The sequence below is a fragment of the Scardinius erythrophthalmus genome (assembly GCF_964197995.2).
Source record: "Scardinius erythrophthalmus genome assembly, chromosome: 10".
NCBI classification, from domain to species: Eukaryota; Metazoa; Chordata; class Actinopteri; order Cypriniformes; family Leuciscidae; genus Scardinius; species Scardinius erythrophthalmus.
Window position 1 is genome coordinate 8421565 of NC_138230.1, and position 15381 is coordinate 8436945.

The 15381-nt window shown below is 43.8% G+C and overlaps 1 protein-coding gene across 1 annotated transcript in view; it reads left to right on the forward strand.

Moving 5' to 3' along the window:
• The window catches only part of rapgef5a (Rap guanine nucleotide exchange factor (GEF) 5a), a gene marked incomplete at its 5' end in the record, with an annotated part of 72868 nt that overhangs the window by 43270 nt on the left and 14217 nt on the right, over positions 1-15381 (forward strand). The window contains 3 exons of the mRNA XM_081375748.1: positions 10510-10611; positions 10791-10942; positions 13813-13904. Coding sequence (XP_081231874.1) covers positions 10510-10611; positions 10791-10942; positions 13813-13904 — 346 coding nt within the window. The remainder of the gene's footprint in view (positions 1-10509; positions 10612-10790; positions 10943-13812; positions 13905-15381) is intronic.

A 15381-nucleotide genomic window follows, 5' to 3' on the forward strand; every position in this document is an offset into this window, starting at 1 on the left:
TAAACTAGTTGCTGAATAACATTGGGTTTAATGTTGTAACAGTAGCAGCAACAAGTGAGAAATATTACTCTTACATCATTTCCTGTGATCTTCGTGGTCATTGGTCAGATCCGATCTCATATAAAGCATTCCAGCTGTCAGTTATTTCACAGCGTGGCGTGTCAGAACAACTCCAGAAATGAATGTTTCTGGAATGCTTTGTGTCTTAATGCCGACAGGGTTTTCTTTTGCTTTCTGTTGTGTAGAGTGTGTGTGCCTCCAGGTGTGTGTGCTCTCTGAAGAGACGCCGCTGCGTGTGAAGCCGAGTTTCTGAGGCGGGTTTGAAGTTCTGCCTGCAAAACCGATTGATTTGCGCCGAGTGTTGGTTACAGTTACTCTTTTTATTATTGCAAAAGCATAATTATTCATGAGTGCATTTACACACACTGCGATGTTTGCAGGCGAAGGGCTGATAGCATGTGTGTGTTTAGTTTCTGCAGGTCAGATTCCCAGTCTCTAGAGTCTAGTGTTCGACTGGAAAAGACCCTCTCTGAGACATCCGGAGTGATATATAACATCTTTTTTATATGAAAGAAGTTTAAACATCTTCACTGAGAGTTTTTAATATTTGCATTTAATCAAAGACACCAAATGAGGAGAAAGATGCTGTGGGATGGTGTGAGGTGAGGAAGAACAGAGAACAGCAACAAGATAATGAGTTTTTCTGTGTGTGTGCATGTTTGTGCATGCGTATATTGTGTGTGAGTGTAATTCAATGACCCTTGTGTGGTGAATAACACACCCATAGGCGATAAATTAGCCTCACAGTGCAGTGCATCCTGGGTAATTACCGGTGTGTTGGCAGCTGTGTTTAGCATTAAAATGTACGTCACGCTGCTAAGGAGAGAGAAAGGCTTTTTACCTTTTGTAAATGCCAACAGTCTCACTATTTCCTCCCGGATCACTGCAGACGTGTGTGTTTTGGTGGTAGTTTCTCATTAGACGCCCAGTCGCCTTCAGATACTGGTGTTAGACTGACCCGACTCGCCGTGCTCCGCCTAGAGCGGTGTAAAATGTCAAACGCTGTATCATTTCTCCAGACTCTGAGTCAGTGTTTGTGTTCAGACCTGCGTCAGTGTTCAGTGATAATTGTTCAGAGACTTCATGAGAAGTCGTGTTACTGCTTTCCCGGCGGGAAACCAGCAGTTCAGAGAAGCACAAGCATCAGTGGTATTTTTAGGAGAGAGAGGTGTGAATTTAATCATTATGACTATGAATGAGGCAAAAATCCAGTTGCTTTTGCTTTCTTGGGTGTTGCAAACTCATATTTGAATTAAAGGAGAGCTTTTAATGGTCAGTCTGACTGCAAGAACTAAACATTGAACCATCTCCATATGGGGGTATTAAAAAATAGCTATATATACAGAACCGATAATAGGGCTGCACAATATATCGAAATTATCAAAATATCGCAAATGTATATATCGCAATTTGCATATCGCAACTGCTTGCAATAACTGGGGACATGAACAAAAGACGAAGAGAAAATCACTCACTGCTCTTGGCTGAATAACTTTTGTAGCTTTAATAAGAATCAGGATATATATACTTAATTCATAGTGAAAACTAAGCAGTGTTTTATTTTTACATTTGATTATTCAGTTTCTGTTGTTAAATAAACCTAATGTAGGATAACCTGAACCCCTAAACCCTGTGTTTTACACTGATGTTAAAATAACACTTCTTATACAGTAAAACACTGATGTTCACTTTCAGAAGCTGTAGGGATGTTTTCTCGTCACAAAAAGAATGTGGAACACGTATGTAAGGTTATATAATTTTAAATATATTTTAAAGATAATTTAAGTGTATTTTATACACTTTAAGCATTATCGTATATCGCATTATTTAATGAGCTATCACATATCACACTTTTCTTCAATATCGTGCAGCCCTAACCGATAATCTAAATCTGCTTTTTAATCGTTTCGGTAACAATGTAGAATTTTTATTCAAAAGTTAGTCATTAGGGATGCACGATATATCAGCCACCATATCGGTATCAGCCGATATATGTACATTTTTAAAGTTATCGTATCGACCCGATAAGAAAATGTTGCCGATGTATTAAAGCCGATAAATAATGGATTATTTCTTTCAAATGCGCAGTGTGCATTATGATGGTTTTGAATTGCTTGAAATATGATTGGAATCACTTCAAAAAGGAAAATACATTCAAGTGCAACATGTGCAGCGCAAGTCTGTCATATAGGTTACATAAAATTATAATGAGAATTATAATAATTATAATTATAATTGTGTGCTTGGGACATGGTTTTTAATGGTGAGACTTTGTTTTTTGTAATCATGCTCTCAAAAATTATATACAAATTTGGATTCAGGTTTATCGGCCAATAAATCGGTTATTGGCTTTCAAATATAAAGAATTATCGGTTATCGTATCAGCCAAAAATTTTATTTCAGTGCATCCCTACCTTCACTTGACGAGAAGAACGACAACAGTTCCCTTTCGTGGTCACTCCGAGTTACGTCGGATGACGACGATTGGGGTTTCGCTTAGAAGCCTATCACCTTCGAGTATATAAAACGAGCCAATGGCAATGAAATGCCATGGGTCTGCGGAATTTGCATAGCGTAACTCCACCCGCCGCAGGGGGTATATAAGGAAGTGCGCTGGCAACATGCAGATATGTTTTCGCTTCGGAGCCGAGAACTTCTCCACTCCTGCAAGCCAAATATTCTGAGTTATTCTTCTCATTCCCTTCGAGACGAGCGAACTCTCCGGTGTTGGTGTGACGGCGATTTCAGCGAGTGCTCACTACCCTGCTGATCTGCTCAGTGATCTGACAGATAGTGTGTTTCTCCCTGTTCGCTTCAACATTCGCGGAGTTTTTCCTCTCACAAAAAGAGCATTGCACGCGGCACGTCTTTTTAAAGATGCCTCGCCCGTGCACTTCTGGTTGCGGTCGCGACATATTCTTTTCTGATGGGCACAATCTCTGCTTAGCGTGTTTGGGCGTTGATCACGCTAAAGCAGCGTTTGTGGATGACTCATGTTCCCATTGCGGGAACATGACCATCTCCATGCTGCGGTCGAGACTCAATGAGCTCGTCAGAGCGAGAGTCCCCTCATCCACACCCCGATCTACGGTCTCCCCAGGAGGCTGTACTTCGGCTGGTGGCCAGGGTGACCTGAGGGTGACTGTGTGGGACATACCGCCGACACGTCCACGGTCCACACACCCCTCTTCAGCATCGGTACCCGCGAGTGTCCAAACCGAGACCGCTGGTCCCTCTACGGAGGCCCCGCGCGTTTCGTTTGGCGATCCAGAAGAGGATACGATGTCGATCGCTGCATCACGAGGTGGGCGTGAGTCCTCGGGAAGTGAGGATTCGGCTGTGTTGCCGCCCTCGGGCGTGCCAGCATTGCCCGAGTCTGATCCCGAGCTGACTGCCATGCTTTCCCGGGCAGCCGCGGCCATTGGATTAGAGTGGTCCCCGCCACCAGATCCGGTGCGCTCGCGGCTGGATGATTGGTTTTTGGGAGCGGCCGCTGACACCCGTCGCCGCCCAACCCCAATACCATTCTTCCCGGAAGTGCATGAGGAAGTCACGCGGTCCTGGAAGGCTCCCATGTCTTCCCGCGATCGTTCGTCGGCTTTCTCCGCCTTTCCTCCCCTCGATAGAGCTGATGCTTGTGGGTACACTGGGATTCCCACGGTTGAACGTTCTGTCGCGATGCAGCTGTGTCCGGCAAGCGCTTCATCACGTGGTGATCCAAAGCACCCGTCCAAAGCCTGTAGATTCTCGTCTACCATGGTGGCGAAGTCTTACAGAGCGGCGGGACAGGCAGCTGCCTCTTTGCATGCCATGGCCATCTTACAGGTCTACCAGGCCAAGATGCTCCGTGATATGCACGAGGGTAGGACAGACCCAGGGCTCTTTGATGAGCTGCGTGCCGCCACCGACCTCGCTCTCTGGGCGACGAAGGTGACCGCGCGCTCCCTGGGTTTGGTGATGTCCACAGCTGTGGTCCAGGAGCGACATCTCTGGCTGAACCTGGCCGATATGCGTGAGCCCGAGCGGACTCGTCTGCTTGACGCTCCCATATCCCAGGCCGGCCTTTTCGGCGGTGCAGTCGAGGACTTTGCCCAACAGTTCTCGACTGCCCAGAAGCAGACTGAGGCGATTAAGCACATTCTGCCCCGACGCTCCGCTGCTCAGCCGTCGGCACAGAATCCTCAGCCTGCTCGCCGCCGAGGGCGCCCTCCCGCGGCTCCCGCCCCTCCCGCACGGCCCCAGCAGCAGCCTTCATCTGGGCCGCGTCGTGGAGGAAGCCGTAGGAAGGCGCCACAGCCCTCTCCAGCCCCGCAGCCCGCTAAACGCCAGGCTAAGCGGCGCTCCTGAGACGGGCAGCTCAGGATTGGCTTTCCTTTCTGTCCAGGAGGTGGTAGCAGGGCCACTCCTTCCCCCGGTGGAGGGCCGGGGGAGAATCTTTTGTTCTCCACTCCCCGCTGCTCGTCCCACGACGGGCAGCACCCTAATGTGGTTGAAGACAGAATCGAATTCCCCAATCCTGAGCCCACAGAGCCCGAGGGCCACAGTGCGCGCCACCCTCGGGTCCCGCCACTGCCGCCCTCCTCTGTCCCAGAGGTGCGGGATGACAGCACGCGCCGCCCACGGGCCACGCTCCTCTCATCCCCCTCTGTCGCCAGACCCCTGCCAGAGCACGCCCCCGTGGGACGCGCGCCCTCCCCTGGCCTCCTCTGGCAGGACGCGGTTAATGACCGTGCCCCCGCACAGGGCCGCTATGCCACCCTCGCCGGTGCCGGTCATTCCGCCTCGCTGCCCCACCGACGGTACGTCTGTGGTTCGTATGACCCCCCTGGTGCAATTTCTGGAGGCCTGGCTAGAGCTTCCCAGACTGTCCCGCTGGGTCGCGAGAACCATCAGGCTCGGCTACGCGATTCAGTTCGCGCGATCTCCTCCCCGCTTCAGGGGAGTCCGCTTCACTATGGTCGGTGGCAATGCCCCTGTCATGAGAGCGGAGGTCGCCACCCTGCTGGCGAAGGGTGCGATCGAGATTGTCCCTCCAGCCGAAATGAAGTCCGGCTTCTACAGCCCTTACTTCATTGTACCCAAGAAGTCCGGTGGGTTACGGCCAATCCTCGACCTGCGCGTCTTGAACCGCTCCCTTCACAGGCTGCCGTTCAAGATGCTAACGGCCAAACACATCCTCCAGTGTGTACGGCCGCAGGATTGGTTTGCAGCGATCGACCTGAAGGACGCCTACTTCCATGTCTCCATTTTACCTCGACACAGACCGTTTCTACGGTTTGCTTTCGAGGGGCAGGCTTACCAGTACGCGGTTATCCCTTTCGGGCTAGCCCTGTCTCCTCGCGTCTTTACGAAGGTCGTCGAGGCAGCCCTTGTTCTCCTCCGGGAACACGGGGTTCGCATCCTGAACTATCTCGACGACTGGCTGATCCTAGCTCACTCTCGAGACCAGGTTTGCGAACACAGGGACCTAGTGCTCCGGCACCTAGCTCGTCTGGGCCTTCGGGTCAACTGGGAGAAGAGCAAACTCTGCCCCGTGCAGAGGATCTCTTTTCTCGGTATGGAGATCAACTCGGTCGCCATGTGCGCGCAGCTTACGAGCGAGCGCGCGCAGTCACTGCTGACTTGTCTTTGTCAGTTCGAGGGCAAGAGTGCGGTTCCACTGAAACTTTTTCAGAGGCTCCTGGGGCATATGGCATCCGCAGCCGCAGTAACGCCACTGGGATTGCTTCATATGAGACCGCTTCAGCTTTGGCTTCGCGATCGAGTCCCGAGGTGGGCATGGCAACACGGCACGCTCCAAGTCCCAGTGACTCCAGCCTGCCGTCAGACCTTCACCCCGTGGGCGAACCTCAGTTTTCTACGGGCCGGAGTGCCCTTAGAACGAGTTTCCCGGCATGTTGTTGTATCAACAGATGCCTCCAACACGGGCTGGGGCGCCATGTGCAATGGTCATGCTGCCGCGGGCTCCTGGACAGGACCCCAGCGCCTTTGGCATGTCAATTGCCTCGAGTTGCTGGCTGTACGTCTCGCCCTGCACCGCTTCCATGCGCTGCTCAGGGGTCAGCACGTACTAGTCCGATCAGACAATACCGCAACAGTAGCGTACATCAACCATCAAGGTGGTCTACGCTCCCGCCGTATGTCGCAACTCGCTCGCCACCTCCTCATATGGAGTCAGAAGCATCTGAGGTCGCTTCGAGCCATTTATATCCCGGGACACCTGAACCAGGCGGCCGACGAGCTGTCTCGAGTTCGGCCTCTCGCTGGAGAATGGCGACTCCATCCCCGGACGGTTCAGCTGATTTGGGATCAGTTCGGCGACGCACAGGTAGACCTGTTTGCCTCCCACGACTCGTCCCATTGCGACCTGTTTTATTCCCTGACTGAGGGCACGCTCGGCACGGATGCACTGGCGCACAGCTGGCCGCGGGGCCTACGCAAGTATGCGTTTCCCCCAGTGAGCCTTCTTGCGCAGACCTTGCGCAAGATCAGGGAGGACGAGGAGCAGGTCATTCTGGTTGCCCCGTATTGGCCCAACCGGACCTGGTTCTCCGAACTAGTACTCCTCGCGACAGCACCTCCCTGGCCAATCCCTCTGAGGAAGGACCTCCTTTCTCAGGGACGGGGCACCTTATGGCACCCTCGTCCCGATCTTTGGAACCTCCACGTGTGGCTCCTGGACGGGACGAGGCAGGTTTGAGTACCCTACCACCTGCGGTGGTGGCTACCATCACTTCCGCTAGAGCATCGTCCACGAGACATGCCTATGCGTTGAAGTGGAACCTCTTCGTCAACTGGTGTTCTTCTAAACATCAAGAACCCACGAAATGCCCGATCAGTGTCGTGCTTTCCTTCCTGCAAGAAGGGTTGGAGCGAAGGCTGTCTCCCTCCACCCTGAAAGTGTATGTTGCCGCCATTGCCGCACATCACGAAGCAGTTGATGGTAAGTCTCTGGGAAAGCACGACCTGATCGTCAGGTTCCTGAGGGGAGCGAGGAGACTAAATCCTCCTCGTCCTCCCCTCGTTCCCTCTTGGGACCTCTCAGTGGTTCTAACTGCCCTGCAGAGTGCTCCATTTAAGCCTTTGCAATCAGTGGAGCTTAAGTTCCTGTCAATGAAGACAGCGCTCCTGGTTGCATTGGCCTCCATCAAGAGGGTAGGGGACCTGCAGGCATTTTCGGTTGACGAAGCGTGCCTGGAATTTGGGCCGGCTGACTCTCACGTGATCCTGAGACCCCGGCTTGGATATGTGCCCAAGGTTCCTACCACACCCTTTCGAGACCAGGTAGTGAACCTGCAAGCGCTGCCCTTGGAGGAGGCAGACCCAGCCTTGGCACTGCTCTGTCCAGTACGCGCCCTCCGTGCTTACGTAGACAGAACGCGGCGTTTCAGGACCTCAGACCAGCTCTTTGTCTGTCATGGTGGGAAGCTGAAGGGAAAGGCTCTCTCAAAGCAAAGGTTATCTCACTGGATAGTGGATACCATTGCTTTGGCATACCAGCAGCAAGGTCGTCCGTGCCCCCTTGGTGTGAAAGCCCACTCCACACGTAGTGTGGCTTCCTCTTGGGCTCTAGCGCATGGCGCATCGCTATCAGACATTTGTAGAGCTGCAGGCTGGGCGACACCCAACACATTCGCGAGATTCTATAATCTCCGCGTAGAGCCAGTTTCTTCTCATGTACTCGCTTCAACCAGCCGGTGCTAGATTCTGCTCAGGTGTCTTCGCTTGCTCGCCATTCCTCTCCACGGACGGGATACGTGCGATATTTCTCTCAGGTGAGTCTGATAAGCTCTGAGTTTCCTCCAGCACTGGTGATGTCAACGCCTGACTTATGCCATTTTGCCATAACGCAGCTTTTGCGCTTGACTAGGTGCCTCCATGTGCATGGTTCCCCCTCTGGGCAACCCCCACATGTGTATTCCACTGTAAGTCTCCTTGTGAGCGTGTGTCTTTCCCTTGGCAAGCCACCTTGCCACCCCTGGGGTTTAAAATTCCACCTGCGGCTGGACAGCCCAGTGATTCTCCATATGCATCCCTCTGGGTCATATGTGTATTCTAAGTCCCCCCCCATCAATGGCTGGGCATGATTGCATATTTCTCTCTGAGATATGCTTCCCAGTGTACCTTGGTATCCCTGTGTTAAGTAGGACTCCTTCGTTCGTGCTAGTCTCACAACAGGGAGCTCAGACTTACGCAGGGCACTGGAAGACAGCCGAGGTGGCGTGATTAGACTGGAACCCCAATCGTCGTCATCTGACGTAACTCGGAGTGACCACGAAAGGGAACGTCTCGGTTACGGATGTAACCCTCGTTCCCTGAGTGGGAACGGAGACGTTACGTCTTCCTGCCACTTCCGCTGTACCGCTGAAAAACGCCTGGGTCCAGTCTCGACTCCTCAGCGAAGACATATCTGCATGTTGCCAGCGCACTTCCTTATATACCCCCTGCGGCGGGCGGAGTTACGCTATGCAAATTCCGCAGACCCATGGCATTTCATTGCCATTGGCTCGTTTTATATACTCGAAGGTGATAGGCTTCTAAGCGAAACCCCAATCGTCGTCATCCGACGTAACGTCTCCGTTCCCACTCAGGGAACGAGGGTTACATCCGTAACCGAGACGTTTTTTCAGTATTTTACACAATATTTTCTCAAAATTAAAAACGCTTTTGTTATTTATATTGTTAAATTTATTTAATATTGTAATGTATTTTTTTTGGGTACTGTCTATACAATTTCTACCAGTGTTGAAAAACAATAAAAGAATTATAAGTATATTTTGTATAATATTTTGAAATTTTCTTTGCAAGTGGGTTGAATTTATTATCAGTATTTTACACAATATCTGCTCAAAATAAAACAGTATTTATATAAAAAAAGTTATTTACATTTTTATATTCATTTAATATTTAAATTTTTTAGAGTTAGTAAAAATGTTAATAAAATGTTATTTTGAAAAATTGAAACATATTTAGTTTATATATATATATATATATATATATACATAAAAGTGATAATTGATAATTGTGATAAATGATTTATGATGATCCTGACAGAAAATGTTTTCATTTGCGGAATGAATATTTTTATTTTGTTAAGATCATCATAAATCATCTAAATTCTGGCAGTTTTTCAAAAGATTTACATATCACAAATACGTTAGTTTTTAGTATGAAATGAATTCCATATAGTACGCGATTGGCTAACTGTGCTAGAAGCGTCTAAAGACAGTTTGAGTTGAGTTAGACAAAGTGATCAAACGTTTGGTTTTGACTGTGACCTCTCTGAAAGTCACTGTATAATTCACACATTTCATCCCTCCTGCGTCTTCTGACTCTTATTCGGGTCTGTCTCTCAGCAGTCGGTGAAAATAGAGCGATGGATTGTGGGCCGGCGTTCTGTTAGCACAGGCATTCGATGATAAAAATGGAAATGAATATTTATCAGCAGACGCAGAGAAGACAAACAGAAAGGATGAAGGGAGATGAAGAAGGGGTTTGTGGGTTTTAGAGGAATGCAGTGCAGAAAGTCTTTGTGGTTTGAATATTTTAAAATAGATTTCATTACTGCCAGTAAAATTTCTACCAGTATTACATAATATTTACTCTATTTTTTTTTTAACTCTTTATATATATATATATATATATATATATATATATATATATATATATATATATATATATATATAATGTTTTTTTTCTTATTTAAGGCTGTCTATATCTATGTATATATTAAATAGTAAGAAAAAAATAGATTATTTAGGACTGTGAGAAAATATTTACACAATATTTACTCAAAATTAAAATAGTTTCTGTTATTTATATTGTTATATGTATGTAATATTGTAATGTTTTTTGTTTTTTTGGTAATGTCAATACAATTTCTTCCAGTGTTTAAAAACAACAATAAAATAATTATATTTTGTATAATATTTTGAAATTTTCTTTGCAAGTGGGTTGAATTTATTGTAATCTCTATCAGTATTTTACACAATATCTACTCAAAATAAAACAGTATTTATAAATATATATATATATATATATATATATATATATATATATATATATATATATATATATATATATATATATATATATATATATATATATATATATATATATATATATATATATATATATATATAAAGTAACATGACACATTTCCTCAACAAGAAACTCTATGGTTCAGTGCGTAGCGTCAGGTGTTTGTTCAAATCACTAACCCCTAGTATGAGCACTAGTAATAGTGACGCCTGCCTCATCAAACAGCACTAATTAACCCCACGCTCATGAATCTCATTAAAGTTCTCATTAAACATGCCTTCCAGGAGAGTGCACTGTAGATCAGCTGACGGTCTGCTTAATTGTGCTAATATCTGCTGATGATGGGAACAGCATTAATCTATCTGGATGCGGTGGTCCATCATGTGTTACTGTGCGTTTGTCTTTCAGAAATGCTTCTGGACGACTTCTTGTTGACGTATCTGGTCTTCATGTCCACCAGTGAGCTCTGCCAAGCCCTGCTGGGACAATATCCTTCCCCATCACTGCAGCGTGCTCACAAAAACACTCACTGTAGCATGCTTCTGAAATGCCAGATGCAGATATATTGTTTATGTTGTATAGTTAATCAGTATAGCCTTGCTATAGTCGCACATAAAGGCCTGAAGTGTGTGTGTGTGGATTCAGTTGATGTGGTTTGCACAGAGAGTCTGTTGTGGGTCTTTAACCAGATCTCACCTACTGTACCAAGCGTTCCCGAGGGAAGGAGGAAGGAAAGGAGGCCCTCTTCAGGAAGAGGAAGGTCCTGCACCTGGTCTCCCAGTGGAGCACGCTCTACAAGGACTTCCTGCGAGAGGAGGAGAACGTCAAACTCTTCATGAAGGTGATGATAACACTGATATATTCCATGTATAATATTAATGAGTGGAATCTGTGTGGTGGAAGTATTACGGATGTGATTTAAAAACTGGGTAAACCGTCTGTCTTCTGCTGCTGTTGGTGTGTTGGTTTCAATATTGGTCATCTAATGCGTTTTCAAAAGCAGATACGAAAGCTGCATGACCAATGACCACTGACCAATGTAATGCTGATCATTTAACTAAAGCTAAGAGGTGAAAAATCACGTATAAAAAGTTATATTACAAAATATTTATTCAACATTTATATATATATATATATATATATATATATATATATATATATATATATATATATATATATATAATATAAAAAAAAAATTCAAGACTGCCGGTGAAATTGCTACCAATTTTACACAATATTTACTAAAAAAAACACATTTAATATTTTTACATTTATGCAATATTTTGATATTTAAAATAGTCTGTCTGTAAAAGTTCTACAAGTTGATTTACACAATATTTACTCAAATTATTGTATATATATTTATTTAATATTTTAAATATTTTTTAAGACTGTCAGTAGAATTTCTACCTGTATTTTACATATTTACTCAAAATTCATTAAAATTATATCTGTTATATTTTAATATTTAAAAATATTTTTTACACAACCACAAGTTTTTTACACAATATGTACTCAAATTAAAAACGATTTTGCATTTATGTTTTTATATTTATATAAAAGACTGTCAGTAAAATATCTACCTTTTATTTAACATATTTACGCAAAATTTTAAAATATTTCATAGACTGTCAGTAAAATTATATTTATATAATATTTTAATATTTAAAATATATTTATTCAAGTCTATCTGTAAAAAGTTTTTACACACTATTTACTCAAAATTTTAAATATTTTGTATAAATAATAATAATATTTTATATTTGTATATTTATATAATATTTCTGAGAAAATTTCTACCTGGATTTTACATATTTACTCAAAACAATAAAAAAATGTAACATTATATTTATGTAATATTTTAATATTTTATAAAAAGTGTCAAGGCTGTCAGTAACTATAAGAAGCGTTTAGTTGCCTGAACCTGCAGTGAAATGTGTTGTGATGATCTGTGATTGTGTTAAACTCTCACTCTGTGTGTTTGCTAGTTTAGTTTAGCGCCGGTGACTCACACACTCACGGCTTCTCCTCGGGGATCGTCTCGGCCTCATGTCAGGACTTGAGTGTGTTTAATGGCTTTTCACATGTTTAGTCCAGAAAACATCTTTTCTCCCTTCTGCTCGTCGCTCAAGGCCGCATGCAGATGAAAACACTTCAGAAAACACACTTCAGGCGTCATTAAAAGCACTAACCATGTGTTCTCTGAAACTGAGTGTTTGTGAAGTACGTAGAGGTTTTTGTGTGTCGATGTTTCAAAGATTTCAGTCTGTCATCTTCAGGAGATTAGAGACACACACACACACACACACACACACACACACACACACACACACACACACACGCAGCACAAATGTACATCTTGTTCTTACCTGCTTTTGTCTCCACCCACTCACACACACGCTCACGCAGTGTTTCCATGGCAACCGTAGTGTCATTGCAGTGACGAGGATGTTTCACGGTCGCCGTATAGATCATTACATGGAGCGTTTCCCAGGTGATAGTTGCCTGGTAACAGGCAGAATTGGGGGGGGTGATGGGTCAGACACACTCACAGCGGACGCTCCATGTTACCGGCTCAGTTACACACACGACACACACCACGCTCAAAAACATTCACATTCCATCAAACGCTAAGAACAGATGAGAACAGACGCACATGATGCTGCTGAGACACTCTGCGTGTGTGTGTGTGTGTGTGTGTGTGTGTGTGTGTGTGTGTGTGTGTGTGTGTGTGTGTGTGTGTGTGTGTGTGTGTGTGTGTGTGTGTGTGTGTGTGTGTGCATGAATGTGGATGTAGGTGCTGTTGTTTTACAGCATTGAAACAGTAAAAGTACATTGTTTCCTCACTGTATCTGTGTACTGACATTAGCCAGCATGCATTGAGGGAGTGTACACCATTATAACATACATTCCCAGTGCATGCTGGGTAATAAATCTTCCCTTTACTGCCCAGCATGGATGCAAGGTCAAGTGCCCTTGCAAAAACACACAGTCTCTCATATACACACATTCGGTCGTCACCCAGACGTGTTTTCCTACAGAGTTCTGCTTATATACATATTTATAAATATATATATATATATATATATTTTTTTTTTTTTTTTTTTTTTTTTTTACCTGTAACTGGCAGTATTATAACAAAAAATTGTTACTTGAAATACAGCTGAAATAAAACTAAATATAAATATTAGATCAAAATATTAAAATGAAAGAACTTAAAAAAAAATAAAAAAAATAAAACTAATATAAATCATAAAAGGACATAACAAAATTACTAAAACCTGAACTAAAATTAAAATAAAAACTAAAAGTATAAAAATAAAAGCTAATTCAAAACATTTATAAATTCTATAATAGTATATAAATAGTACTAAAATATCACTGGTAACTGTTGAGTAGATGTTTATTTAATGATATGGAATTTTCTGGTATATTCAATGTGCAATGGCCATATATTTAAATCTTTAAAATGAAATCTTATTCAAGTATTTAAGAAAGAATATATGATAGAGTTGTTATTGATTTTTGTTGTTGTTGCATTTTGTATTATGTTATTACTTAATATAGTATATCATCATAGTAGGCGGTTCTGCTGTTGAAGTATTATCATCCAAATGGGAAACGTGATTGGCTGATTCTGAAAATTAAAAATGGCCAAACATCCACTAATCGATCAATCCACTAATATAACTGTATGGTGTGTTCCTGCAGTCTCTGTATCGATACGTGCTGGAGGACGTTTATGAGTTCCCCACGCTGGAGAAGGACCTGAAGGAGTTCCAGAAGCTTCTGCGCCGGAGACAGTGAGTCGCACATGTGGCATTTTTTATTTTAATTGAGACATCTTGAGTAGTGAAGATCACTTGATCTTAATTTTGACAGATGTGGCCCTTACAAGTAAAGCGAATGCAGATGAACACACACACACACACACATCCCGTGGCTCTCTTTGAGCTCCTTACGTTCGTCAGTTCATCAGCTTAGCCTCAGTGAATTGAGCTTAGCATGGACACGTTCCCGTTTGGGCCGGATCCTCCCGCTGCTCATCCTCGGGGTTTGGCAGGCGCATGTCCGTAATCCCGCTAAATGAGGTGCCGGACTCGGAGGTGTAGTTATGACTGCCGTGAGGGGCGGAGTTACGCTATGCTCACTCTGATTGGCTTCCCGAGCGGCAGAAGGGTAATTGGGCGTATTGTCTCAAACTGTGCTCATATTTGGAAATAAAAGTCAGAGATCTCAGTATGGACTCAAACACTTCTCAAATTAATTTGAATGTGTCTCCTGGACAGTAATCAGATTAAATTTAGACTTTTTTTTCTCTCTCTCTCTCTCTTTGTGTGCTCTATCTCTCTTCAAAAGAGATCTCGATAATGTCTCAAACTGTGCTCAGATTTTTCAGTAAAAGTCAGTGATGTCAGTATGAACTCAAACACTTCTCATCAAGTACATTTGAATATCTTTAATATCTCAATTATTTGTCCAGGAGAGCAATGTAATCAGATTTGTTTGAGTTTTCCTACTTTTGACCCAAGAAACACACACCAATAGTCTCACGTCTCTTTTAAAGTTTCAGAAAACATCTCAATAATGATTCAGATTGTTCTCAGATTGGCTTAAAACACCAAATTCTGCAATCCAAAGTCAAAGACAAAGACCAATCTGAGCTGTTTAACTCCTGTTTAACTTAATTAATCTGAGCTGTACATTCATTTGTAGCTCTATCTATACTCTAACGGTATGACAATAACTGCTTCATTTGTGTCTATTTTCATTTCTTTTATTGGAGTTTGGGAGAAACATTTGAGACAAAATTGATATTTGAGTTTCCTGAGCTCTAAAGGAGCAACTTCTGAACCCAATCATCTTATACTTTTGTGATCCTGGACCACAAAACCAGTCACATGGGTCAGATTTATGAAATTGAGATTTATACATCATATGAAAGTTGAATAAACAAGATTTCCATAGATGTATGGTTTGTTAGGATAGGACAATATTCAATATTCGAGATACAACTGTTTGAAAATCTGGAATCTGAGGGAGCAAAAAAATCAAAACATTGAGAAAATCTCCTTTCAAGTTGTGCATTTATGTTCGTGATTGTGCTGCATTCACTCACAAAAATACATGTTTTATATATTTACGGTTGGAAATTTACTAAATATCTTCAAGGGTCACATTTGTCACAGGAAAAAAAATAATAAAGTGAGCGTTTTATTCTCCTCAGAAAGGTTTTGTGTTGAAATGAGGGATGAGAAAATGATTCCTGCTCTTTTCCTG